Here is a 27,258-nt window from a genome sequence, read left to right as displayed (position 1 = left end):
CCTCGTTCGCTTCTCACCCGAACTTGATGCCCGCGGAGATGATTGGCAGCCAATCGGCTCCGCGCGGAGGGCTGCTGGGGCAGCTAGTCCCGCCTCGCCGCGGCCGGGCTGTGAGTGGCGTTTGAGCACGGCCAGTGGCGGCGCGAAGCTGGAGTCTGGGAGGCCAATGGGAGCGCGGGTGGCGGGCGCTTGGATAGGCTGCGCGAGTTCCGGCCGCGCGCGCGCTGCTCTCCGGGCTGCTGCGGGGTGAGGAGGCCGCGATTCGCCTCGACGCCGGTGTCCGCCGTCAGGTGAGGCCGCGACGGTGGCCGGAGCGCGGCTCGGCTCCGCTCCGCCGCAGGGCGGGCGCTCCCGGGCGGCCGCCGCCGCTGGGGCCCTGCTGGGGCCCGCCGCGGCCTGTGCGCCCCGCCCCGCCGCTGCACGCGGCCGCTTTGGCGGGCGGGCGGGCCCCGGTGAGGCGGGGCCGGGGGCGGTGGGAGCTTCCCGGCGGCTGGGGCCCGCGGCCGGGAGCCCGGCGTCGAGCTGCGGGCCGCGGCCGACCGGACGTGTCTGCCCTTAGGTGGGGAAGATGCAGGGCAACAAGGGCTTCAACATGGAGAAGCAGAACCACACTCCGCGGAAACAGCACCAGCACCAGCAGCACCCGCCGCCATCCATCCCCGCCAACGGGCAGCAGGCCAACAGCCAGAGTGAGTCCCGGGCCCGCCGCGGGGGGCCGCCCGGCCCCGCTTTGGGTAGGCGTTGAGCGAGCGCCCTCGCTGCGAAGGGTAACTTCGGGTCCCCTTTAGCTGCCGGCCCATACAGGTGCAACAGGTCTTGGCGGAAACAAACAGAACCTGCTCTTTCGGTTTAAAACAATCAAAGCTCAGGTCCTTAAGCACACCGCGACTTGCAATCGCTGTTCGCCTGCAACAGTCAGGTTTTTCCATTGTTGGAGACGGTGGCGTGAATTGCAGCCGGGTTGGGTTTTGGTTTTTTTGCTCAGTCTACTTAGAGGTGCATGCTGCTCGCGTAGGTTTGACTGGGATTTGTTTGTAAGCTTCTTGTGTTCCCGAAGCTGGGCAGTGATGTAGAGGTTGCTTCTTTGTCTCAAATTCTCAAAGAAAGCTCACTTAAAGAGTTTAGAAGTCTCTGAACCTTTAACAGTGCTTCTGTAAGCCTTGCAAATACGAGATGGCTTGTTTCCCTTTGGCTCGGTTTCCTTTTTTCACCAACCATAACAGATGGCTTTTCAACACAGGTTTCCTTAAGTACTAGTGAAATAAAGTTGCTATCTGTAGAGATACAGTTGTAGTAAGAGCGTTATTACAGCAATCTGCAGTTACTCATTAAGACTAAATTTTTACACGGGAGGGACTGAGATCTTTTTAGCTTTAGTTAATAATGTTTTAGTATTTAAGTACCAGCTGACATTTGATGTTACTGTGATCTTGAGTGTTTCCGGGTTTGTTCTTAATCGGTGTGGACTGTAGCTCTGTTACTTGGGATACAGAGGGGGTGCTTGTTCACTGAGACAATACATATTAATGGCTTTTGGGGCCTTCGCTGATCTAACTTGATAGTTTAGAAGTATGGCAGCAAGGCATTGCCATTAACTTTTTCAGAGGAGGAAGTGCTTTAGCTATATTAGGATATTTTTTTTTAAGTTTGGACACTTGGCTATTCAAAACAAAAGCGTATAGGAGTCACATATGCACTTTGCATGATTTTTCTATGGTTTTTTCTGTCAGAGTTGCAAGTTTAATTATATACACACACATGCAGAGGCTAGTAAAAAAATCCCTGCGTATTTTTATTAGGTGGCCCTGTTAAAATGGTTTCTTATCAGTTCGTGGAAGATAACAGACAAGGGTGGCAGACCAGTCCATTTCCAGTCAGGTTGGAATCAATACAACACAACAACTGTATTGTGGTATTCTCGCAGGGATCAGCTTATAGTGAGTGACTGTATCTCTCATTCCTTTGAGTGGATCTACTTAAGGCAGAACAGTGATAGTGGTATAACTCTGCTGTAAGTTCCTCCTAGTGTATTCACAGGCCTTGCAGTTGATCCCCAAATACTTCTGATAGTGTGAAGAAGTTCACAAGACAAAACATTTCACTTATGCACCCTTGCTGTGTGAAGTAGATAACTTCCTCTCAATACCCTTCTATAGATTTACTGTCAGTCTTGTTTGGTTTTTTTGGTGTTAGCCATGGAGGTGTGCTTATTCTTATGAAAGGGTTTTCCTTGCATGTCTTGCATGCATTGTCTTTGCATGAATAGCCTTTCTTGGTTAGTGCCATGCTTTGTAGCCTGAATCAAAGCCACTCATGTTCATAATTTATCCCATACGTGTGGCCATGAAGTGTGTCCTCTGCAAAGCAAGGGAATTGCTTTCTATAGGACACCGAGCCATGCTGTGGGAAAGTTCTGTATACGTTCAAGAAAATGGGACACAGGAAGGTAAAGTGATGATAAAGCCACCCCTGTGTCTGGCGTATAGCAGAGCTTCCAGGATTGTGCTGGACTCTTGCTGAATTAAGGATTAAAGATTGTATATGCATGTGGGGATGTGAGAATGTTCCTAGAATTTGTCCTGTTTATTGGTGTTAGATCTAGCATTACTTACTGAATATAGATTTTTTTGTAATGAACTTAATAATTTTTCTGAGGTCTCATCTATATGGCTGGTTTTGGGGTGCTTTTTTTTCCCCCCCCCCACTATTTTCACCATTCCAGCCTTCTCTTCAGCTTGGAACCCCAGACTCTAGAACCCAAATCCCATCTCGTAACCCATAAACCCATAGAATGACAGCTATCTCAAATGTTACCTGTCTGGGCAAAATTTCCCTCATTTGTGTATTTTTCTAGACATCTGGGGTAGGTTTTTTTGAGTAAAAATCTGGTTGCTGGCCAAACTGTGGCTTTTCTATAATTATTCAGGTTGTAATAGCAAAATCCTGTATTGTAACTACAGTTGATTTTGTTGCAGGCCAATCACCTTGAGTCGATCTCCAAAAGTTGAGTGAAATTTCTCATGTCATTTGAAGCTGCAATGATCTTCTTTTCTCCAGGTCTAGACTACCTTTCACTTGTGTTAATGAGCACTGAGGTCCAAGCACGTGTTTTCTTTAAAAAGAATATGGGCCCATTCTGAAATAAAATCCCCTTGTTGCTGTAGAGATGGCTGGAGGGGTTTGAGACCAAAGTGAATGGGTGGTGTTACCTATATTGTCCTATGTCTCTGTGTTCACTGTGATGAAACCTAATAGAATTTATCCCCCCAACTGTAGAGCAGCTGTGTACCTTATTCCCCTCAGATGAAGGCCTGACTATTGATCTGAAGAATTTCCGGAAACCTGGTGAAAAGACCTTCACCCAAAGAAGCCGCCTGTTTGTGGGGAATCTGCCCCCAGATATTACAGAGGAAGAAATGAGAAAGTTATTTGAGAAGTATGGCAAGGCAGGTGAAGTCTTCATACACAAGGACAAAGGCTTTGGCTTTATCAGGCTGGTGAGTGACTTGCTACCTTTGGGGTGTTTTTGTGGCAATGACTCACACTGGAGGAGTATCGCTAATTGAAAGTAGTAGATGTTCAGATATCTCGCTAATTAAGCCTGCTGCTGATTTTAGTAACCTACAAGTGGTTTGTCTAGAGCTTGTTACGAGAAGGAATGTGAATTCAGGCAGTTTGTGGTAGAAATTGAGATGTGATAAAATTATTCTGAAGTCAGTTGGTAGAAAACATAAAGAAAACATGAACGTGATGCTGTTATAGACAAAGTGGACTTCCATTTTCTGGAAGGGTGTGAACATGGAATTTCTACGAACATAGGTTGCCATGTAGTATTACTGTAGTGGTGAATGCCCTTGAGGTAGCGGATCTCTAGATGATCACGTTGAAGTGTGCCTAGGAGGGAGGTAGCTACCAACATGGCGTAATAGTTCTAGACTTTACTAGGTCGTGTACTACCTTTCTGAAAGCCCCAAGGTGAGCATGAGGTTCCCACACCAAAGTCTGGGGTGCTTTGCTGTAGTGTAGCTGCTTGGTAGTGACTTAAATGAGTGGAAAGGTGTGAATCTGGCATAGGATGTCTTCCATGGATTGTCATACAATCAACATTTCCTTTTATAGTTACCAGACTTGGCTAGTTGAATTTTTTTTTGATGTATGTATTTTAAAAAAACAAGAGGCATGCTTTGTAGACTTAATATAATTATGTCTGATAGATAATAATCATTTAAACTGTTTGCTTAGTTTCATACTGGCTGTTGGATTAAGCTTATGTCTGATACATTTTCTTCCGCCCCCCCCGCCCCCAACTCTGTACATGCCTATTCAGTTAGAGTCATTGATAACAGAGAATAGCTACAGTTTGGTAGGACATGTTTTACCACGCTATGGGGAGGGTTATTTGTTCTTCTCTGTGAAGTAACTTGTTCAGGGAAAATAGGCTTGTGACTCTGTTGTGACTGTGACTGGCTGATTCTGTACTGCACTGAGAGTTTTAATGATAACTTTTTTATCTTCAGGAAACTCGCACTCTGGCAGAGATTGCAAAGGTGGAACTAGACAACATGCCTCTACGTGGGAAGCAACTAAGAGTGCGTTTTGCATGCCACAGCGCATCGCTGACAGTCAGGAACCTGCCTCAGTTTGTGTCCAATGAGCTCCTGGAGGAAGCCTTCTCAGTGTTCGGCCAGGTGGAAAGGGCTGTGGTTATTGTGGATGACAGAGGACGATCCTCTGGGAAAGGCATTGTGGAGTTCTCAGGGAAGCCTGCTGCTAGGAAAGCCCTGGATAGATGTAGTGATGGGTCTTTCCTGCTAACTACGTAAGTGTGGAGGGTGAGAAGTGCTGTACTGGCATGGGTGCAGGTTGATGGTGGCACTGGCTTGTGAGCAATGTTTCTTAACGCCAGAGTGGGACAGATGAGATATGGGGCAGTGGTAGGTGATTTGTCCAGGGAGAACTTTACTTAGCTTTGTTCCAACAAGAGTGAGTCTGTGCTGAAACTCAGGTCTGAAAACTTTCTTCTGGGAAGCTGCTAGTGGGGTAAGTGCATAAAACTTCCCAGTAAGCCCTTCTTCAATAAAGCCTTCTTAGGGCAATTAAAGCAGCCTTTAGGAAACGGGAGCTATTTCAGAGACCATATCATTTGGTGGAAACGAAGCTCAAGTCTGTTAATTGTGCACTCTGGGTCGCTTCAGAGGCGAGTCTTGGGACTAAACAGCATGCGCTGCCGGGGTGGAATGCTGATCCACCACTGCGGGCAGGGGATCTGTTGGAGAAGCTGGTCAGATAGATTGGATTGTCTGGAGCGTTCACTGTAATAAACTGTTTTCCTTGTTGCCTTCTACTCAAGCACAAAGCATGTCCTTGCATAATTATGTGAACTTGCTCAAGTAAATGACTAATTTTAGATGCATTCCACAGAGCATGGCTTGTTGCTCTAACTATTAAGAGGGAACAGTTTTTGGTCTCTTACAAAATATACAGGAATTTTTATTTCTCTATATGCACCTAGAATTTGTGAATAGAGTATTTCCTGAAATTGGGGCTATAATCCTAATTTCTAAAGTAATTTTATAAGCTTTGTGCTTCTCACTTCTCTCCTTTTCCTGGAGACCTGTGTGTGGCACACAGCCCTACACAAGCATGTTCAGTTTCAAAAAGCAGTTGTTTTGGTTTTTTTAATATCTCTTTTCTCCCTGAGACTCTTTGGTGATAACCATCATAGCGTGTAGTACTCTGCAGTAGAATTGCCATTGGGGAGCTTTTGATGATTCAGAAGTCTATATCCTGAAAGAACCATGAAAACAAATTTTTAAAAGTGAGCGTGCAAAACTAATCGCTATTAGTGTGTAACTGAGAACACCTGAGGGTAACATTGAATTTTTTTGTAGCTATCCATGCATTAGATTCTGATATCTAGGACAGCAAAGCACTATGTTGCTTATTTCTAGTTATGGTTTGGGTTTGATTATATTAGTTCTGGTTTGTCCTAGTTCATGACAATAACAGCTAGATAAACTGGTTGGAATTGGTTCACGCTGGAAAATAAGACTTAATAATGGAATATGTCATATTGAAATGAAAAGCTTCAGCTGAGGAGAGAGGTTTTAGTCTCATATCCGGCCTTCCTGCTGGAGTCTGGGCACCGCTTGCATAGCGTGATCGTTTCTCTTCCATTTCCCCAGCTCTGGCAAATGGGCTTGAGGAGCTAACAAGAAACTGCAGTGCTGCTTTGTGCTGAGGATGAGCAGCATTAGTGCTGTGGTGGGGAGCTAACTCAGAGACAGGGGACACTTCTGTTTAATACTTTCTTCTGCACGGAGAAACCAGGAGGACAGAAGCACACATGTGCAGTGTCTGTGTTGTGAAAGTGGATTTCTTAGGGGGAAATTCAGACAGGGCCCAACAGGCTTGTGGAGCACTGCTGCTTGGCAATAATGGCACGTGGGAGTCTCACCAGGAGAGTAGGACTGAATGGTACAGCCAGAAACCCCAGTGAGGAGCAGTGTAGTTACTCTTTGCTTTAGGCAGCAATAAAAAGGGACACAAGGACTCATGCAGCCCATGGTTGGCCGTGTGGCAAGGGAGGAAAGAGGGAAAAAAAAACCCAGACTGTAGCGACTACAAGACTTCATGCTGAGTAGATCCTCCTGGAGGATGTCAGGTTCCAGTTAAGCTGTTAATTTGAACCAGTAACTGCAAGTATTCTTCTTTCAGTACAGTTTTGGTTTGGATTCAACAAGGATTCTAATTAATGGTTCGGCTCCGATTCTAGAAAGAGAAAAAAAAAAGTGTTCGACATGATTTCTGGTTTCACTTTGGTTGAGATCCCCAACTGCTCTGAATTTCTTTGAGCAGTGCTAAAAACCCGTATTTTGTAAGTTCGAGCACAATACACATGTTTTCCTACACTGTAAGCTCTTTCTTGAATTTTCTTGAAAGCACCTCCTTTTCTTTACAGATTCCCTCGGCCCGTCACTGTGGAGCCCATGGATCAGTATGATGATGAAGAGGGACTACCAGAGAAACTAGTCATCAAAAACCAGCAATATCACAAGTATGTGCCTGCCATGTGATGAGACTACCTGTGGACTAGGACATTGACTAGTGCCTCAGTCTTAGGAGGGTGGTTCATCAGTGCTACTAAAGGTCCTCTTTTTTTCTGTAAACATGACCTGACTCTGGAAAGAGAATTGCATACACTGTTCTCTTGCCATGGTTAGCAGAAAGAAAGCAGTGGTTTTGGATCCGCACTGCTGGATAAGACTGGCAGCCTCTGCGTATTTTTCATAAGTCCGTTTGAGTTGTTGGAATAAAAAATTGTGTCAGTTTGAGATAAGGTGAGTTCCCCTTGCTCAGGTGAGAAACTGAAGCAAAGGCTTAAGTTACTTGCTCTAAGTATTACAGAAAGTCTGTAGAGGAAGCAGACTTGAACCCACAGTGAAAATTTAAGGAATGATGTGAATAGCATTAGGAGATTGTAGAGCTATCCAGGTATAAGGCCGTGGTCTTTGAAGGCTTCCCCTTGTAAGTAGCTGTCATGTGATCCAACTGGGAATTAGTAAACCACGTGAGCTCATGAATTTTTCAAGTAAGGGGGATGAGAGCTTCAGGAGCTGGGAGGCTGCATTAGGAATAGTCATTGTGCTTCAGGTGCAGGGACTGCAGAAATTAATGAAATATACACATGTTTGGGCAGTGTTTGTTTCTGGAGTGGATCTGTCCATAAGATGTGCAGCAGGAGCAAAGGCTGTTTCTTTCAAGAGTATTTCTAAATGTCTTTACCCAGAATCTTTTGGTGTCTTATGAAAGCACTGTCGTTGCTTGTTATGGAGGAGGAGGACGGGACACAGTTTCCATGTATAGTTAATCCTGCAGGAGGGTTCTCCCTAAGTTTTTCCTTTCAATAAGATGGTTCCTGAGGAGCAGACAAACTGGTATCTTAGGCATACCTATTTGTGAGAAAGTAGAAGACAAAGTCATTCCTTATTTATTGCACTAAGAAATGCTTTTCTAACTGTTAAAAGAATCTGCCATTGCATTTAACACACAAATGTATTTTTCTTGGTTCGTCCTTGCTCTGTTGAAGCATTCACTAGCTCTTCCTTGTTTGACAGGGAGCGTGAGCAGCCTCCTCGATTTGCACAGCCTGGCAGCTTTGAGTATGAATACGCCATGCGTTGGAAGGCTCTAATAGAAATGGAGAAGCAGCAGCAAGAACAAGTAGACCGCAACATCAAGGAAGCCCGAGAGAAGCTGGAAATGGAAATGGAAGCAGCTCGCCATGAGCACCAAGTTATGCTCATGCGGCAAGGTACCAATCAGAGATCAATCAGTATCAGAGCACGGCCCTGCAGCATCCAGGGGTGGGTAGCTTAGTAGGCTGGCTGGAGCCCCCTCAGGGTGAGCCCTGGTGTAGCTGCTTGGCTTACAACCGAGCATGGTAGTGGCAAATGAGTGGAGAGATGTTACTGTGTTGTTGGAGGCTCTGTTACCTTATTCTCTTGTGTGTTACGGTTCTAGTTCAGGAATTGATAAGAGGTGACATGGGAGATGAGTTTGATTGGGTTTTTTACTGTCGTCTTTTACAGATTTAATGAGACGCCAGGAAGAGCTGAGGAGAATGGAGGAATTGCATAACCAAGAAGTACAAAAACGTAAACAGTTGGAACTCAGGTAAGGGCACAGGTTACAAAGTGCTGTGAACCCATAATATTATGGAATGAAACACTGCTTAAGTGCACCTCATTGTTCAGTGTGACAATTAATTACTACCTAAAATGTGGATGTTATTTTAGGCCTTTTTGTTCATAGGGAGAGTGTACAGTTGTTTTAAGATAGAAGAGTTAGGAGTTTCTTGCACTGATCACTATTTGTTTTTTTACAGTTCTGTATCTCAGTTTAACTCCTTTACTGAGGCAGTTAGAAAAATCAGAATTGGTGCAGTGATTTGGTGGCTTCAGTGCTCTGGGTTGGGAAACCTTGTTCTAGCATTTATCTGTCCATTCCAGCTCTTCCTTGTCTCAGGGTCATTTTGAGATAGCTCCAGGAAGATCTCCAGACTACTTCTGTAATAGAAGGGGCTTGAGAACTGTCTGGCTTGTATGCATTACATTGCATGTAGTCAGTGTGTATTTGGGAGCTGCCGTGTACATAGAATCATTTAGGTTGGAAAAGACCTTTAACATTGAGTCCAACCATAAACATAAGACTGCCAACTCCACCACTAAACCGCATCCCAAAGTGCCACATCTACGCTTTTAAATACCTCCAGGGATGGTGTCTCAATCCCTTCCCTGGGCAGCCTGTTCCAATGCTTGAGAACCCTTTCAGTGAAGACATTTTTCCTAATACCCATTCTAAACCTGCCCTAGTGCAACTTGAGGCCATTTCCTCTCGTTCTATCACCTCTTACTTGAGAGAAGAGATTGACACCCACCTCGCTACAGCCTCCTTTCAGGTAGCTGTAGAGTGATAAGGTCTCCCCTCAGCCTCCTTTTCTCCAGACTAAACAACCCCAGTTCCCTCGGCCGCTCCTCATGAGATACACACATGGTTGTGCTCATGTTGGGTTTTATAATGACCTCCTTAAAACTGAAAGTGTTGGAAATGTCTTGGTGCTGCGTATATGTTTCTGTTTTCATCATGAGGTATCTAATATTTTAAAGCCTCATCAAAATAATGTTCTTAAAGTTGTAGGTTTCCAAACAAGACCCATTAGGCAGCGTTGCAACACTGTGATGCAAATGGTTCGGGTAAGTTGTGCTGAGCTTCTTTGGACCTTTTTTGCAGGCAAGAGGAAGAACGCAGGCGCCGTGAGGAGGAAATGAGAAGGCAGCAAGAAGAGATGATGAGACGCCAGCAGGAAGGCTTTAAAGGGAATTTTGCTGATGCGGTATGAGTGCTTGTAACTTCCCATTACATCTGGACGCTGACATTAGATTTTTGTCCTTCCACAGCACGGGGCTTTCTGTAACTTGTTGGTTGAGGGACTCTATATCTTTAGTGCATTCTACCGTAAATTATTAACCCCCTCCGATCTTAATATGGTTTAGTCTGGAAAATATAAATACCTGTTTTGATTTAACCTCAACCAGCAACTAAGCACCATGCAGCTGCTTACTCAAATCTTCCCTCCCCAGCCCTGGGGGGCTGGGGAGGAGAATTGAGAACAAGTAAAACTCATGGGTTGAGATAAGCACAGTTTAATAATTGAAATAAAAATAAAATGTAATAATTGTAATGAAAAGGAAGATACAAAAAGAGAGTGAAATAAAACCTAAGAAGGACAAGTGATGCACAATGCACTTTCTCACCACCCACTGACTGATGCTCAGCCAGTCCCTGAGTGGTGATTCGTCCCTCCTGGCTCACTCCCCCTGGTTTGTATACAGGGCATGACATTATATGGGATGGAATATTGCTTTGGCCAGTTTGGATCAGCTGTCCTGGCTACATCCCCTCCCAACTTCTTGTGCCCCTCCAGCCTTCTTGCCGGCGGGGCATGAGAAGCTGAAAAATCCTTGATTTAGTATAAACACTAGCAATAAAAACATCAGTGTGTTATCAACATTATTCTCATACTGAATCCAAAACACAACACTGTACCAGCTTCTAGGAAGAAAATTAACTCTATCCTAGCTGAAACAAGGACAGTACCCCAGTTACTGTTCCACTGCTGTTATGTAGTACCCTCACTAGCTGTCTTGCTGTTCAGAAGAACATGTGATAACTAATTTTATTCTAACAGTAACAAAGATATACTGTTCTGAAGTACTGCTGCAGAACCCTGTTATGGTCATAAACCTGACTGTATCCCTAGTCTGCAGACTGTCTTAGTCATGCTTAGCTGAAATGGTCCCAACTTGAGGCACTGCTGTAGGCATGGTAATTGCTTGCACTTAGAAGTCAGTTGGTCAAGTATTTTCTTGTAATGTAAAACATGTGGTAGCCTGCTTTTTAATAGCAGTATCTCCAGTTGTATAAAAAACTGTCTTTGGGGTTTTTTTCCTTTACATTTCCAGTCCCAGCAACTTTCTATTGTGGAGAGAGCTGTAGTACTATTGAGGTGGTATAATGGCATTGATGCAACTGGGTGTCTAGTGTTTCTGTATCCTGGCAAAAAATTAACCCCTAAGCAAAATAGCTAAATGTGTCAAACCAAAAGAGCCAGAACTGTGTGACTGACCTAAATGTCTGAATATTGCCCTGTGTAGCAGAATTCATGATTTCTCTAAATAATAGTGCCTTCATATGATAAGTGGTGACACTGAGACTACAGATGAAGTGAAATCTGTTCTCCAGTTCCCATTGTGGAAAAAGTAGTGCCCTCACTGAAGTGAGGAGGTGCTCCTAGCTTTGCAGTGTAGGAGATCTGTGTTATGTCCCCTGTGCTCACTTAATAAAAGAAAAATTGAACTTACGAACTGATGTTTTAATGCAAGTGATCCAGTGCTGCATCTTTATGTAAGCTTGCATTCCTTTCAACAGGAAAAGCTTCTTAGCTATGCCGAGGAAGTAGCAAAACTAATTCTAGCTGGTGTGTTACTGCTGCTCAGCAGATCTTTCCATCCAGGTATCAGATATCTCTTTATGGTGCTGTTTGGTAAAATCTGCACGTGCAGCTTTGCTGCTGGATGTTTTACCATGATTGTGAAAAACAGTCTTTCAGAATGAGATCTTTTAAATAAGACCTGTTTGTTCAGCAGTTACCTGGCGAAGGTAGCTCAGATCTCTTGAAATTTACCCTGGGAATGACTTTTTTGCACAGTTTTCAGTAGTAAAACCCCGGAACTTTGTATAATTACATTTTTTAAAAAGCCTGAACTTTTGTAATTTGAAATGAGTGTCTCTTTTTCCAGAGGGAGCCACCAGACATGCGAATGGGACAGATGGGTATGGGAGGTAAGAGTATTCTGTGGCCATCTTTGTTGCTATGCATGTTCATTTCCTCCTTTACAAAATCTCTACATTTTTTGAGTAGTTTTATTTTATTGGCTTCTTATTTAGAAACTCAGTCATAGTAATCTTCTCCCAGTTCAGTGACAGGAAGTGTTCATGTGACAGGAAACATGACAAAATTCGGGTATGAGGCAGTACTGTACGTTTGTGAAAGACTCGGTTCACTAAGCAAAAGGCTTGGTTGAAGTTGCTATCAGACCCACAGTGTGCTTCAGAAGTTTGTGCTGATACAGAAACTGGTACGTGTAGTGCTAGACCTTGAGCCCAGGAAATAATCTTGATTACTGTATTTCCATGTTTTGACTATGTGATTTAGAGTTTCAGGCCACAGATATGAGAGCAAATGAAAACATGATGGGGACTTAATGGTTAATGAAGGTGGTAAGTGTTAGAGCCTGCTGTAGTTTCAGGTGATACTGGAATGCAAGATCAGTTTGTCTTGACCCAATAGGGCAAAGCTAGTTAATAGACTAGGACTCTGTCCCCAGTATAAGCTACGGGGAGCTTACTTGGTATTCTGTGGCTCTGGAGTGATGAGTAGACCCCAGTCACTGTGTCTGCCAGGACATTCTTCAGTTTTCTTTTTCAGGTACCATCGGCATGAACAATAGAGGAGCCATGGGTGGTACTAACGTCCCAGCTGCTGCACCTCCTGCGACTGGTCCTGGAGCTATGATACCTGATGGAGCCATGGGAATGGTAATGTATCTCCGTCTCCTTTTTGTGCACACCTTTTAAATGCAAATTATGTTGTTTTCATTGTTAAGCACTATGCTGCTAAAGTTGAAGCTTGTTTGTCTACTTAGACCTGTTGCTTATCTCCTGCTGAAATCTTTAGAAGTTAATCTTGTCTTGATAATAGTTGGTAATTTTCAGGAGATTGAGCAAAGTCTAGTAACTACTTACTTTGCTTCCAAGGTAGTGCTAAAACATTTGTTAGGAAGATCTTAGCAATAATATATGGTTATTTTTTTAAATTGCATAATGGGAAGCACTTTGAATGGGAGTGTTTTGAGAGTAGATTCTTGCAGGCATAAAGGCAAGCTTTCAGGAATGTTCTGTCCATTACCAGTTTTAAAAACAATTATCTCCTATGCTCATGGGCTAAAATGAGTATGGTAATAGTATGCTAAAATGAGTTCAGCTAATTTGCTTAGGAAGTAAAGAGCACAGAATGAGTGGATGTTATGCTTATTTATTTGCCTTTTAAAATTTGTATATTGAATTTAGTTTTAAACTTTACTGCAGAGCTTTACAATAGACCATGGCCTCTGTGGCATCTGTCATTCCTCTGTGTCATACAGAGGATTGATCCTCTTACAGTGTCAGCACTTCCAGTCAGCAGCAGAAACAGCAGCAGTCATAGTCAAGTTTGTCCTGAAAGTTCATCTTCCTTCAACAGTTTATCTCAATTGGTCTAAATAAACAATTTTCCTGCAAACCTTCCTACTTAGACTTCTGGATGTATCGCGACTGCTACCTCATGGAAATTTTTTTGTCATAAAGAACAGTTTTATTTGGCTATAAGCTTTTGTACTTAAGTGGCAGGGACAGTGGCACAGCTGAGATCAAGGGAATGTGGACTATACAAGGAAATTAAGGGGGAAGATGGAGAGGGGAGGTGAGTTCAGATCAGCATGATGACATAATATCATTTAGACCAAAAAGCAATAAGCTGTTTCTCTAATGGCTAGAAATATGTATAGTCTTTTTAGAAACTATTTATGCTGACTGTGTGCTTGGTTTTGGGAGTTACTGGGCCCATGTATTCCAGCTTTTTATTCATGTAGGGAGCAGTTACTTTGCATGTTTGCTCCAGCTGCTTGGAGTGATTGTAGTGTCCTTCCCTGTGATGTGTGCTACGGGAAAGTTCATGGCTGCTCAAAATTTTTCATCTGTAGGGAAGGGAAAAAGGTAGGAGTGCTGTGTTACTGCTAGTGCCTCCCCTGCACTGCCAGCAAAGTGACCCCTGAGAGTCCCTGGGACATCCCCATGGGCAATTTTACTGAAGTTTGGGTCTGTGTTCTGTAGAACCAGGCAATACCATGGAGTCATGTACAGTACTAATACCAGCTGTGATGTGCATATATATCACATTACATTGTGTATATTTATATCACTGCTGTAAATCTGTGGACAAAGAATAAATGGAACCCAGGAGCCTGGTGTAAAGCAGCTCTGCTCTATGTAGTCACTTCACCCCAGTCCAGGGTGAAGGAAGAGACAGGGGTTGTCCCCAGTACCTTCCCCAAAGGAAAGTACCATGCCCACCACGAGGGTGTGCAGGCAGTGGAGTAGGTTGCCCAGAGAGGTTGTGCAGTCTTCATCCTGGGATGTTTGCAAGACCCAACTGGATAAAGCTGTGACTAACCTAGTCTGACCTCATAGCCAACTCTGCTTTGATCAGCAGGTTGGACTAGAGACCTCCTGAGGTACCTTTCAGTCTGAATTACCCTTTGATCATGAAGGAAGAGCCTGTGCTGTAGCACTACCCCAGCTGGGAGAGGAGAGAGCCAAAGGAACAGAAATAACAGGATTCTATCAGGGCACAAGACTAGTGTTGCAGACTTATTTTGAAATTGGAGTGTTGTGTACACCTGGATTGTGACAGTGCTGTAGGATCAATATACTGTTCCTCATTTGCATTCAGTTTGGGTGAAGGAATATGGTGAAAATGTGAAGTTCTCCTTTCCCAGACTGCATTACTCACGTGCTCCACAGCAGGGCACTAGCCTGTGAGATGGTGTGGACTGTATTCCATACTTGACTATAAGTCACGTGGGGAAAGAAACTTGGTCCTGCAGTGGTCCTGTCAGTCCAGCTTTGGGGATATTTTTGGTGGGGCGAAGGTTTGTAGCAACGTCATCTGGAATTGTGGAGTCTTGGTAGAATTTGAATCAACTCAGATGGCTTTTAACTGCCCTTTTTTTCATGTTTTTCTTCCTGCCTCTTGCATTTGTCCTCGTTGCAAGACTCCACCGCCGCCTGCAGATCGTTTTGGCCAGGGTGGTGCGATGGAAGGCCTTGGAGCGATGGGAGGGAACCCACCTGCCTTCAACAGAGGAAATCCAGGGGGTGATTTTGGCCCTAACAAGCGTCGCAGATACTAACGGAATTAAGCTACCCCCCTGCACGTGCCCCAAAGAGGAAAGGAATCTAGGCAGGCCATACAGGGCTCAACTTGGGGGGTGGGGGGGGGAAGGATACTAAAAATAGTTAATTAGGGCCTGTTTTGGTAAAGCCACTCTAGGACAAGGGGAGTGCAGTCTGACTGGTAAAGGTTTTAGAGAATTTCATGTGGTGCATTCCTATAATTTCAATGTGAAAAATGGATTCTGGGAGGCTGCCATGGTTGTTCAGTAACGGTAAAATCTGGCAAGGACCCTAATGCCTTGACCATTCCAGGTTTCCTATTTGCAGCCGGAGTCCTGAGACTAAACTAGATAAAATTGCAGTATGTCTTGGCATTTTTTTAGTGTAGTGTACCTTGCTTAAGAGCACAGGGAAGTCTCTGGAGAACTAGGGCAGCATCTGGGTACTTTGCAGCTCCCGTGATTCTGTAAATTTATATAGCTCCAAATGATCCATCATGTAGTGAATTGGGGGAGATTTTATGTTAGTTTATTTCTTTTCTTTTCTTTTTTTTTTCCTAACTTGTAGTTATTCTTTTTATCTGGACCATCTGTTTCTTTAAAGTAGTTGACCGTCATGTGCAGCCTGAATGGCTGGGAGGCTCTTGTTTGGATGGATTTTTTGATAACGTGTTGTATCGCTGTTTATTTTTACTGGTAGTAAAGTACAATCTATTGGATAAAGATACTGTATCTCATGCTGAAGATTTAACTGAAACAAATGTTTGTATAATCTTAACCTTGCCTGTCTTTTGTGTAGAAGTACTACAAGATTTTTCATTTAGTGTAAACTGTTTGAACACAAGCTGTAATTGTCCCACTAACAAGTTTGAGTTTGTCTAAGGAATGTTACAGGAATGCATTATTAAAGTGGATTTTAAGCCTTTTTTATCTGGTGTGTTGTTTCTTCTGTTTTTTGAATAAAAATGTGTACATATGGATTGAAGTGAATCAAGCTTCAGATTATGGTGCAAAAGCTGTTCTTGTGTAGCTCTATAAAGAGGGTGTTCAACCTCCGAGAATTTTCTAACAGTTCTCCTTGTCACAGAATGAGTTTTATTTGTGTGGTGGAACAAGACCTTCAGCATTTCAGAATACGATAAGGGAGCTCCTGATGCACCTCGGATGTGTCTGTTGTGCATGCAGAGAAGTAAGACACAAGACTTGTTTGTGGGTCACCGGGAGCGTGGAGTTCAATTTGTGTCTCGTCTTCATAGTACAGAGTTGTCTGTCTGTCTCTGCCCTGTGTGGCAGTTGCCTCTGGCTGGGGTGCAGACCTTCCTGCAGAGCTCTGAACTCCTGTGCTGGGGCAGGAAGCAGAGGATTCTTCGTAACTGTCAGTGGAAACAGTAAAGCTTTATCTTGTGTAATACATGAGGGAATCTGGAGGGACAGGAGCCTTCTGTGAGTTGTGTTCTTGCACTGAAGCTCTTGAGACTGGAGAGGGGGGAGTAGGAGGGAGCTCAGGAATTTATGTTGGAAAAGGAGGGAGAAAGAGTCACAGACTAAAAACATAAGGAGCTGCCTTACAGACTTGTGAAATAATAGGGAAGATGAAAACATTTTCAGATGCCTGTTACCAAGGCAATAATATTAAAAAATCAGGGTTTGGTCCTGCAGGTACTCTGTAAGTAGGGAAATATGAAATAATCACTCTGCAGGTTTTATTGGTTTACTCCTGTCATCTGATGGCTTATAATTAGCCTGGAATGGCATGATTGATAAGCTGTATTGAAGAGAGACTGCAGCCAATGATAGTGTGTCTTTTGCTTGTTTGGTTTTCCACATTTGACAGCATCAGCACTAGTAGCTGGCTTGCTGAGGTGATGCAGTATTTAAGGGTGATTATGAGGGCGATTGTGACTTACCTGTAGGTACAGAATGAAAAGTTTGGTGATATTTTTCACCTGGCATGTTTGCTAGGATAGCTAAATGTTGCAGAATCTCAAATAAGTTGGCAAGAATGCTGATTAGCTTTTCTGTTGCCCTGTGGAGAGGATGCATCTGTTCTTGTGGCTTGTGTCTGGAACATGGCTGGCATGGTTGTTTGGTAAGTACATCATTTAATTCCAAAGTGTGAAATATTAAGAGAAGAAACTCTGAAGCTGCACCCAGGTGTCTGTATTGTCTCTCATCCTGCCCATTGCTCAGCTGGTTTGGTTGTTAGTGAGCAGTCAAAAGAGAAGCTGCTGCCTTAGGGAAATGGCAGAGCTCAAATGTTCAGCAGTACTCTGCTGCTGCCTCAATCCTGTTCAAGTGTAACATAAGGATGGGTCTGCTTACTGCTTTTCTCTGGGAGAAAAGGGATATAGTAACAGGGTGTGTAAAATCATGGGGAAGAAGGGATTTAGCACTGCTCAAAGTCCATCTAACACGATCAGTACAAGGTGAAAATTGAAGATCCAGTAATAGCAAAGGAAGAAGACTAAAACTACACTCTGGTGTGAATGCCAGAGGTAACTATTCTCATTTGCTTTAAAGGAGGAGGCTGAAAACCTGTGATTCAGGTTCTAGTAAGGAAACTGTAAAGGAAACCATTACTAAGGTTTTCAGAGGTATGCAGCAGGAGGAAATGGCACCAGGGACTGCTTGTAGTGCAGAAACATTTTTAAGACTGGGCACAGGAGCAAGCAAGGCTGCCTTACTGCAGAGCACTTCCAGATGCTGGAGTCTGCTGAAGCACTTTGGGGTTTGCTGTTGGTGCTTGCACGGCTTGGAGAAGGTAGCGAGTGCAGCTCCAGAGGCTGGGCTCTGCACAAGCCCGGGTGTGACGTGCTGAGGTTCAGCCAGTGTGCAGAAGGGGATGCTCTCCTCTGTATGCTTTTCCAGATTGCTGACAGTTACATAGTTGCAGACTGAAGTATTTTGACTATCATGAGGAGACACCCTTGCCTTTTGCTGTCATATCTGATCAGCTTGTGCACATAAAGCAAACAGGCTTTATATTTAATTGTCAGCTTGCTTGTTCCTTGCAAAATGTTTCAAAGGTGTTGGTCACAACTGTCCCTGCTCAGCCAGCTCGCACAGTGACTTCTGCTTCACTTGGAGCTCTGCCCCAGAGGAAGACTGGACTCAGCAACCCAGCCCTGTGGCCCAGATGCAACAGTCAGAAGCCACAGCTTCAAACTGGACGCTGTGTGATGGATGTGCAGGCCAGCGTGTTCTTTGCCATCACCTGAACCTCATCTCTTTTTCCTAATTTTTAAAGCACCAGTTCTAGCAGGGCCTTGAGTCTGCTGGTGGCTGACCGAGCAGTTCCCCTGGAGCTCGAATCTGTTTCATGGTGGATGTCTCATTTCTGTTTTGCAGGCTGCACCCCCTCACCTTGTCCTCCCTGGGGAGCCTCCCCTTGGGCCGGGAGCTGTGGACACCCCAGTTCACCGTGTGTCACTGTGCTATGTTCCCAGTAGGTTCTGTCCTTTGAGCCACCTCATCCCCTGCTGACATTTTCAGTGGTGCAGCAAAGGAGCAAGGACAGAGCAGTGTCGCTGCACGCTCTCGGCTGACTGCTGCTGCTCCTTGGGTGCTCAGGGGGCTCTGCTCGGCCGTGGCCCCCCGCAGGTACCTGCTGGTCCCTCTGTGACGTCCTCGTGTGTGGGTCAGTCACAGCATCCTCTTGGCGTTTCCTCCCAGGCGTGTGAGGTAACCTGAGCTCCAGATTCTCACTGGCACAGGGATGGTGACAGCTGCAGCCTTGCTGACAGCTCGTGGAAAGGACAAGGAGATCTGAAACCTTATAGCTCTGCTCAGCCCCCAGGACCACAAATTCCCCCGTCACAGGGCTCTGCCCAGCTTCGTGGGTCCCAAGTGATCCTTCCTGCCTGAGCAGAGTCTCTGGATGCCAGCAGTGTTTTTTTACCAACCTTTGGGACTGATGGGTCTTTTACTGTGTCTTGAGGCACTGCAGTACCTTCAAGGAGGTATCGGCTTGAAGCCACATGGCTCGTGCTGGTGTGACAGTTCCCCAGTGCCCTCATGTTTCCTTCCTAGCTTTTGGGTTGGATCTGGGTTTATACACAGTCTATCAATGTGTAAGGAGGCCTGATGGTGATATGTGTCCTCCCCTCCAGCGGGACCATCTTCCTTGCTAACGAGATGACAAGGAAAAATCCGATGTTGCACTGGCCAGGGCATCTCAAGGTGAGGATGGCAGAACTGAGCCGGAGGTGGAGAAGCAGGGCAGTGTGAAATGAGTCTGGAGTCATCTCCCTGGTGAGCTCCAGAATTTCGGTAGGGGTTCATCCTAACTCTGAACTTTGGAGGTCCCCTTGGGGTGGTAGCAGATCCTGCAGGCTGTTGTAGGGGGATTAACTAGGTTAAACAAACATCATGGGGCAGGGATGGGGTTACATCAGCCACGGCAGACCCTGAGGATTCCCCTCCTGAGCAGGCTCCCTGGGCAGCTGCTGCCTGCAGGACCTGCCCTTTGCGCTCTGATAGCACCAAGGGCTTATGTTGAACCCGGTTCCCGAGCAGAAATGCTCTCCAGGTGTCCTGTGCTCTGGCAGCATAGGGCAGCACCTGGGAAACAACTGTCTCTGCAAACAGGAACAACAAAAAGAAAATATTTGTTTTAGATGCTTGTAGGAACTAAGTAAAACCTTTGATTTCAAGAGGGTTTCCTGTTTGTAGACAAAAACCCTTGGGTCCCAGAATGGGAGCAGGGAGCCTGAGCAAACCCCTCCCGGGTATGGGGGCCCACATAACATTTTGTACTCTTCTTCTGTGACGACAGTGATCTTCCACGGGACAGATTTCATCCCTGGGTTGCACAAGACCCTTCATCAAAGGATGTCTTGGCCATACACACTCCTTTGGTCTGCTGGTGCCTCTCTCTAGGAGGTGGTTGTGTGTTTGAGACTCGGGGGAGATCAGCACAGGTTTTGCCCTGGGACTCTGGGAAACCTCTTCCCTTTTTTTTCAGGAAACATTCAGCTGCTTCTATAAATGCTAAAGAAACAGAGAGCAGTTGGACAAGAGGGGTCGCAGGTTGCCCCAAGCCAAGCATGAGCACTGGTCTGGCGCTGACGCTTCCATGCTGGATGCTGGTGGCACAGCAGGTGCTGGAAGGTCCTTTTCCCACCCCAGGTGTGGAGCCACCCTGCAGCACCCATTCCCTATGCCGGGCACAGGGGCAGGGCAGAAATGCCTCTTGAGATAATGTGGGCGGCGGGTCCCGTCAGCTGCGGAGCTGCTATGTCCTTCTTTAGCCTGCTCTCGAGTTACCAGCCACCTCCTCCAGCTGCCTCCAAAGATAGGCAAAGCCACCTCCCGGCGCCTGGGCTGGAAACTGCGGGAAGCAGAGGGGGGCTCACGGGCAGGGATGAGATTCATGGGATTTTTGTGTAAGGAGTGAAGGACGCCGCAAGTACGCCTGAGCTATGGCGTCGCTGTGCTACAACAAGGGCTGCGGGCAGAGGTTTGATCCTGAGCACAACGCGAAGGGTAAGTGGGCTCGTCTGCCCTGCAGTGGGGTGAGCGGGAACGCGTGCCGCTTTCCCGGTCTGTGGCCTCGGCCACCCTGCTGGGGCCTGAGCTGCCAAGCAGGGCTGAGCCGAGCCCAGTGCAGGCAGCCCTGCATGGCAGGAGCTGGCTCAGGAACTGCCAGGCATCACGGGTGGCTCGTGGGCAGGATTGCTCCTCCTGAAAGTTTCTGCGTGATTTTCCCTTTTCAGATTCCTGCCTGTATCACCCAGGCGTCCCCATCTTCCATGATGCCCTGAAGGTGAGTGGGGCAGGAGTTGGGGCTGCAGCTGCAGGGAGGGACCTTGTGCCTGGCAGGATTGCCCGTATCTGACCAGTTTGTCATCTCCTGGTGCCTAGGGCTGGTCTTGTTGCAAGAAACGCACAACAGACTTCTCAGAGTTCCTCTCCATAAAGGTGAGTGACCCAACAGCCCAAATGCACCTCCTGCTCCTCTGTCCTCTCCTCCTTGCCCCTGCTCTGTCCTGTCCCATCCCCATCTTGTGCCAAGGCTGCCCACTTCGCCCTGCTGGCCAGGGATTTCCTATCTGCTTCCAAGGAGCCTGCAAGCAAGGGTGCTGCTCCCAAAGTGCAGGGCAGGCACTCCTGAGTAAGGGTGCCAGAAGGGGCTGGGATCCCCCAGCAGGATCCTGCAGGATGAACACAAATGCCTCAAGTGCCAGCACAGGTGTGAATGTCTGAGCAGTCCTGGGGTGGGGGGGAGGAGGCAGCAGAGGCCTTGAGGACCTGGGGGAGACTCTCGCTGCGCTTCAGCTGCCAGGCTGGGGTGCAGCAGAGCCGAGACCTGTCTGCTATGGCCCCAGTGAGGCTGCCACACCGTTTTGTCCCTGGGAATCCCTGTGGACACAGCCCCTGCTCTGGTGCAGGGTCAGAGCCCCATCCCTGCAGGACACAGAGCCACCAGCACGTGGAAACTCACAGGGTTTGGGAGCAGTCACCAGGTTAGAGAGGGCAGAGTGGGCATCAGGCTTGCCTCTGCTGCTCAGGGATGCACAAAGGGGTTTCACAGCAAGGAGAAGCCCCCTGAGCCTTTCAGCCAAGAAGAAACCTCAGACAAGCCAAAGGCCAAACCAGTGGAGGAGCTTATTTTCCAAGGACCAAAGTCAGCTGAGAAAATGCGGCAGGAAAGACCAAGGTGAGATGGGCTCAGCTAACAGTTTCACCCTGCTGCGCCGCTTCTTCTGCACGTGTCCTGCCCTGCTGCTTCCTTAGGAGAGGCAATGACACTTAAACTGAAAAAAAACCCCACTCAGCCTTTGCTGCTGCTGTTTCCCAGCTCTGATGAGCCAAGACAACTGCTGCCAATTAAAGTATCCAGGTCTCTGGAGCAGGCACTGAAGGAACTGAACCTGTCCTCCAAGGATGAGGCACCTGAGGGCAGTTGCACAGGTAGTGATGAGCTGATGGATGGCAGCAGGGTTGCACGTGGCAAATTCAGTGTGGGGTTTTGCGTGGCAGGTTCAGTGCAGGGTGGCAGTGCTGGATGCTCAGCCACCTGCAAACCCACAGAGCTGCGTCACAGAGGCGCGTTACAACGGGTTTTGCTCAGGGGCCATGTGTGCTAAGCTGGGGAGCTGGCAGTGGGGCTGCAGGGAGGGTTTGGGGGCAGGCACGGGTGGTGTGTGCCCTGGGTTGAAGCTGTGTTGCTCTCGCAGGGGAGGCGGCTGCCCAGGTGAGAGCTGGCACCACCTGCAAGAACGCAGCCTGCAAGGCGGTGAGTACCTGGCAGGGCCCCATCTTTGCAGGGTCTGCGCTGTGTGCCCGGGAGCATCACAGCTCCCGTGCAGGGGCTCGTCTCCCAGCTGCCACCAGGTGCGGGGCAGGGTGTGGGGTGGGTGAAAGGTGGCAGTGCCCATCGGCTCCATATGCTCCTGCTCATCTGGAACCGATCCCTCTGTCACCTCCCAGCCACGTTCCTGCAAAAGGCTTCCAGATTCTTGGATTGGTGGTACATTTGCATTTCACTGCTGATAATTGCCTATTCTTGTCTGGATTCCTTGAGCCTTTTGTTGTATTTTCTCCCCATTCATGAGGGGGGAAGGAGTGATCGAGGGGCTGCATAGGGATCAGTTGTCCTCTGGACTCAAACCAGGACAGAAATACAGCACATACCAGGATATGGGCATATTGGTAAAATGCATGTAGAATAATTCCCACCTGCATTTAATTAATGCAGCACAGTCCATTTTGTATCTTGCCCCAAGGCCACCTTGTGTAGGACTCTCTGCCTGCCTTGAGGTGTGTGCTGGAGGGCCCAAGCTGCAGGAGGGCTGGCATGCTTGGAAAGCAGCAGAGAGAGGAGCGAGCAGGGAACAAAAGGCGGAAGGTGGATGAGGGACGTGAGACTGACATGCTCTTGGAAGGAAAGGACAGGATGGACGAACGTCCCCTTGCACCTCAGAGCAAGTTTCTGTGGTGTCCAAACTTGCCCACTGACCCGGTGCCGACCAGCTCCAGGCTGGGACCAGGCTGTGTTTGGGAGAGGGCATACGGAAGGGCTGCTGTCAGGGTTATGGGGGTGACACTGGGGTCCCAGCGAGGCCGGGGTGGCTGCCCTGGCGGCAGGGAGGAGGGACCAGTGCTGGCCTGCCAGCTGGGCATACTCCCAGAGTAAGTCCTCACAGATGCAGGACCCGGCAAAACGGTGATACCGGGCATCGTGCTGTGCCCTATGCTGGGGCAGGCATCAACAGGCAGACGCCTGGCTGTGCCGTGCCATGCCAGAGGCACAGCCAAAGCTTTCCTCTGCTTCTCGCTCCACAGATCTACCAGGGCTCAGAGAGCAACACAGAGGTTTGTACTTTCCATCCTGGTGTTCCTGTCTTCCACGAGGGGTAAGAAACAACCCTTTACCGGGGAAGCAAACTGACCCTGCTGAGGGCAGAAAGTATCACACTGCAAGGTTGTGTGGCCTCAGCAGCACGGCTGGTGTGGTCGTGGGTGACCTCCCCCCGGGTGACAGGTGGGCAGGGAGACCTTCTGGTTCTGAGTCCCTCTCCCCCACCACCCTGAAGCCCGCTGTGTCCCCTCTCCTACTCCCGCGGGCGCTCCCTGCTCAGGTCACTCCATTCTCCCCAGGATGAAGTACTGGAGCTGCTGCAGAGTCAAAACGACAGACTTCAGCGCCTTCCTGGAGCAGCCAGGCTGCAGCAGCGGGCGGCACTGCTGGATGGGGAAGGGGGTAAGGGCGGTCTCGGCAGGGGCGACTGTGTGAGCAAAGTGCCATTACTGACACCTGAGGAGTGCTCCTTCCCTTGCTCCGCATTCACACGGATTTCTGCATTTAATTACCTTAATTTTCATAATTGCCAACAGATTACTGCGCAGGGTTTGAATGCCTAATCTTCACCCATCTGCTCTTTAAAATGCTGCTCCTGCATTCACAAAATGTGTCAGTTCTCACACCCAATGGACAGATGTGCAATAGGAAGCTGAATGAGAAAGGATCTGGCCCCGGGCACAGCGTAGCCAGCGCTGCAAGCTGCGGCACAGGGACAGGCAGCTGAGCATGGGAAAAGCTCTGCAAAAAAACCCCTGAAAAGTTTTGACAGTCGGCTGCAGATGACTGAATTTGGTTTTAATGAAGCTTTCCCTCTGCAGCTGCTTCTCAGGAGGGACCTCACCTACATAGCGATGTGGTATTGTGACAGGGCAATGGGAAGAAGATCTCAATTCCCCATATTTGTGTGTGTAAGTTTCCCCGGGAAAGCTCTTTGCTGGAAACAGGCTTGAGCTGGGAAAGTTGCACCAAAGTAGCCCAGGATATCCCTGGAAGTGCATCATGTTCCTCTGAGTCAGCACTGCTCTGAGCAACCCCTTCTGAGCCCAGTCTGTTCTTTGTCCTGGAGCAGAAAAACTATAGTGGATGTAAAGGAGGCTGCAGTGAATGAACTGTGATGTTGTGATGCAGATGCTTTGTGCTAATTGTCACCTGAGTTTGGGGCTGGAATTCCTCCTGGGGCATTTCTTTGGCTGGCAATGCAGAGGGCAGCAGGGCGTCTGTCTCCTGATGATGCTCAGAAATGCCTGGTGGGGCCAAAGCTGCCTGTGGCATAGACCTGGTAGGGGTCCTGTGGGATAAAGGTGAAACGTGGTCAGTTGGCGCTCACCTGTCTCCCAAATTTAGCATGGTGGCATGATCCGTGTCTAGCAACAGCCCCTGCACTGCCCTCCAGACCAAGTTTCCTGACTGTGTACAGTGTCTGTGAGCTTGGGCACAGCAGAGTGACTCTGGAACAAGAAAGAGATGTCTCTGGCCTTAACATGTCCTTCTGGAGCAGCCCCAAGCACAGCACAGATGCCCCATGTTGCATGGGACAGCTTGGCAGGGGCTGCACGAAAGGCAGGGTTTGATCTTGCGTAGCTGGTGCTCTGTGAAGGAGATGCGCAAAGGAGCATCTTCCAGCACAGACTTCCTCTCTGGGGTGTGCTTGGCTAGATGACGTGCTGTGATGGTTTCCTCTCCCCGGCAGGACAAGAAGGCGGTGTCATGCCGGCAGGACTGGCACCAAACCAGCAGTCAGGTGGTGGTGACAGTCTATGCCAAGAATCCCCTGCCCGCCCTCAGCAGCGTGAAAGCCAACCGCACCGTGGTGAGTGGGGCTGGCAGGGCTGGGCTGGGGATGTGCTCTTTCACGGTACCTCATTTTGATGAGCCAACAGCCAGGAGCCAGCCAGGTGCCTGGTGCTCTTTGATGGCCTGTTTGCTCTGTTGCTGGAGCTAGGGTTGGCACTGCTGACCTGCTGTCCCCGAGCTGAGAGCCCAGCGGCTTTGCTGCTGCAGCAGCATCTGCCCAGCCACTCTGGCTCAGTGGCTTTCAGCCTCAGCGGGTAGCTTTTCTGGCCTTGAATCCCTCGACTGGTAGCAGAGGTGAACCTGGCATACTTTGAGGGGGTGAAATGCTCCCAGATGCTGAGGAGATTGCCAGACCGTTACATTGGAACCAGGATGCAGGATGTGTTATGGTGCTGGAAGGCAACTGCACTGTCCAGGGGAAGAGCTCTGGCAGTGCTGTGCTATCCACTCAATTTTCTGTTGATCTTTCAGCTTGAGGTTTACATCATCTTTGAAGGGAATAAGATTTTCCAGGCAGAACTGGATCTCTGGGGGGTAAGATGCTGTTTGCTTTGATTTCCCTGTTCCGGTAGTCTGCGTGGGGCTGGGCTGCAATGCCGCGAGGCAGCCTGTGCTTGCTCTTGCTCCTGGGCCAGGTTGCCCAGGTACCTGTGTTTATAGCCATCTCTGGTAGGGAAACGCCTTAGGGTTTGTGAGGAGGCAGCCTCTGTTTCAGAGGCTGCTGGTGGCTGAACCCATTGATCCTGGACTAAGAGCAGAGCTGGACAGCTCTGTAAGTGTTCTGGGTTTGGTCCCAGACTCCCCAAAGGGTCTTTGGCCCAGTAGGTCCCTGTCTCCCCCTGCAATCCTGCTGTGCGTGTGGGCAGGCAGGGGTGTGAGGGGAGAGACTCGCTCTCTGATTTCTCAGCTGCTTGATGGCTGTGGAGGAGCAGTGAGGCTCAGGAATTTGCATGTGCATTTTTTGCCTTTATTTCTGGCGTGTGCTGCCTCTGCCCGCAGACAGCAGAGCGTGCTGCCGGCTGTGGGTATGCCTGTGTCTCAGCACAGCTCATTGCCGTGGGGAGAGGGCTGTACCGCAGCCATGCACGTGGCTGTGGCTAGCTGAGCTCTCCTGAGCTCTGTACCAGCACTGTGGTGCTGCTTAGCTGTAATACTGTGAAGCTCAGCGGGAGCTAAGGTTTCATCCCGCTCTGTCTCCTGGCACAGGAGGAGAGATTTCTCCTCTCTTCTCCTCTGGCAGGGCTCTGCCAGAACGGGGAAGGATGAGCATGTGCTGCCTGCCCTGCCCTGCCCAGCTCACTGCACCTTTCCCTCTCTCTAGGTCATCGAAATAGAGAAGAGCTTTGTGAGCATGGTCCCTACCAAGGTGGAGATCACGCTTTGTAAAGCCAGCCCAGGCTCCTGGGCCAAGCTGGAGCTCCCCCAAAGCAGGTCACACTCCCAGGGCGAGCAGAAGGAGGCTGCCAACGCAGAGGAGTCCGGGGCAGTGCAGGGGGAGGACTCAGATGACAGCTTGAGCTGGTCGGAGGAGGAAGACGAGGAGCTGGACATGGGAGCACCAAGCAACTGACAGTCAAGTGCTTCAGCAGCTGAGCTCCAGAGGAGCAGACCCAGCCCAGGGCTGCGTGCAGGCTGCAGCACGCCCTCTCCCCCGGTCAGAAGGGGCAAGTAATAAAAACCCAGAGCAAAGGTTATACTCTGAAATTCCTGATAGGCGCTTAAGAAACGTCAGCAGGCTGAACCCTGCCACCTGTCTCTCCCTCTCCTGTGCCCTCTTGTCTACACCTCAGGCAGCCCCTGCCGGGCCTTGCTCGCAGCCCGGGTGTTCTGCCATTTCTGCGGGGTGCAGAGCCCCGGGGCAGCAGGGTGAGCCGAGCCTAACCCCCTCCGCCACCTCACTCCCTCTTCCGCGGCGAAGGGGAGCCGGGCCCGAGGGCTTTGGAGGGAGATGGCAACCGTGGGCACGAGGGAAGTGTCATCGCTGCCTGCGGCTCCCGCGGGGACTTGCCGGCCTCCTCCGCAAAGACCTTTACAGGCCTGAGACCGCCCGGGTGCGAGAGGCCGGTACTGACTCAGCGAGGGGAGACAAGGCGGCCGGCGGAGGCG

The 27,258-nt window shown here is 48.4% G+C and overlaps 2 protein-coding genes across 6 annotated transcripts; both read left to right on the top strand.

The window, feature by feature from the left end:
- The first annotated feature begins 147 nt into the window (after positions 1 to 147).
- On the top strand, positions 148 to 15,981 carry NONO (non-POU domain containing octamer binding). Of its 4 annotated transcripts, none has more exons than XM_074835574.1 (11): positions 148 to 290; positions 560 to 734; positions 3,277 to 3,497; positions 4,518 to 4,819; positions 6,962 to 7,057; positions 8,118 to 8,314; positions 8,592 to 8,676; positions 9,793 to 9,895; positions 11,862 to 11,904; positions 12,551 to 12,660; positions 14,934 to 15,981. In XM_074835574.1, exons 2-11 carry the CDS (start codon positions 569 to 571, stop codon positions 15,069 to 15,071), a joined length of 1,461 nt encoding a protein of 486 aa, XP_074691675.1. In that variant the 5' UTR covers positions 148 to 290; positions 560 to 568; the 3' UTR covers positions 15,072 to 15,981. The 4 variants fall into 4 exon arrangements, with proteins under 4 accessions (XP_074691675.1, XP_074691677.1, XP_074691676.1 ...); XM_074835576.1 differs by having other exon boundaries at positions 149 to 290; positions 560 to 689; XM_074835575.1 differs by having other exon boundaries at positions 149 to 290; positions 3,304 to 3,497.
- Positions 15,982 to 17,058: 1,077 nt separating this feature from the next.
- On the top strand, positions 17,059 to 26,846 carry ITGB1BP2 (integrin subunit beta 1 binding protein 2). Of its 2 annotated transcripts, XM_074835578.1 has the most exons (13): positions 17,059 to 17,142; positions 18,402 to 20,180; positions 20,303 to 20,537; positions 20,768 to 20,817; positions 20,916 to 20,972; positions 21,563 to 21,711; positions 21,853 to 21,965; positions 22,232 to 22,290; positions 23,340 to 23,410; positions 23,655 to 23,757; positions 25,049 to 25,168; positions 25,624 to 25,686; positions 26,474 to 26,846. In XM_074835578.1, exons 3-13 carry the CDS (start codon positions 20,474 to 20,476, stop codon positions 26,720 to 26,722), a joined length of 1,098 nt encoding a protein of 365 aa, XP_074691679.1. In that variant the 5' UTR covers positions 17,059 to 17,142; positions 18,402 to 20,180; positions 20,303 to 20,473; the 3' UTR covers positions 26,723 to 26,846. The 2 variants fall into 2 exon arrangements, with proteins under 2 accessions (XP_074691679.1, XP_074691680.1); XM_074835579.1 differs by lacking the exon at positions 17,059 to 17,142 and having other exon boundaries at positions 17,864 to 20,180; positions 20,443 to 20,537.
- Positions 26,847 to 27,258: the final 412 nt, after the last annotated feature.

Source organism: Strix aluco, chromosome 10 (genome assembly GCF_031877795.1).
Source record: "Strix aluco isolate bStrAlu1 chromosome 10, bStrAlu1.hap1, whole genome shotgun sequence".
NCBI lineage: Eukaryota > Metazoa > Chordata > Aves > Strigiformes > Strigidae > Strix > Strix aluco.
Note: the sequence above shows the minus strand (reverse complement) of the source record. Positions and strands in the feature narration are given on the sequence as shown.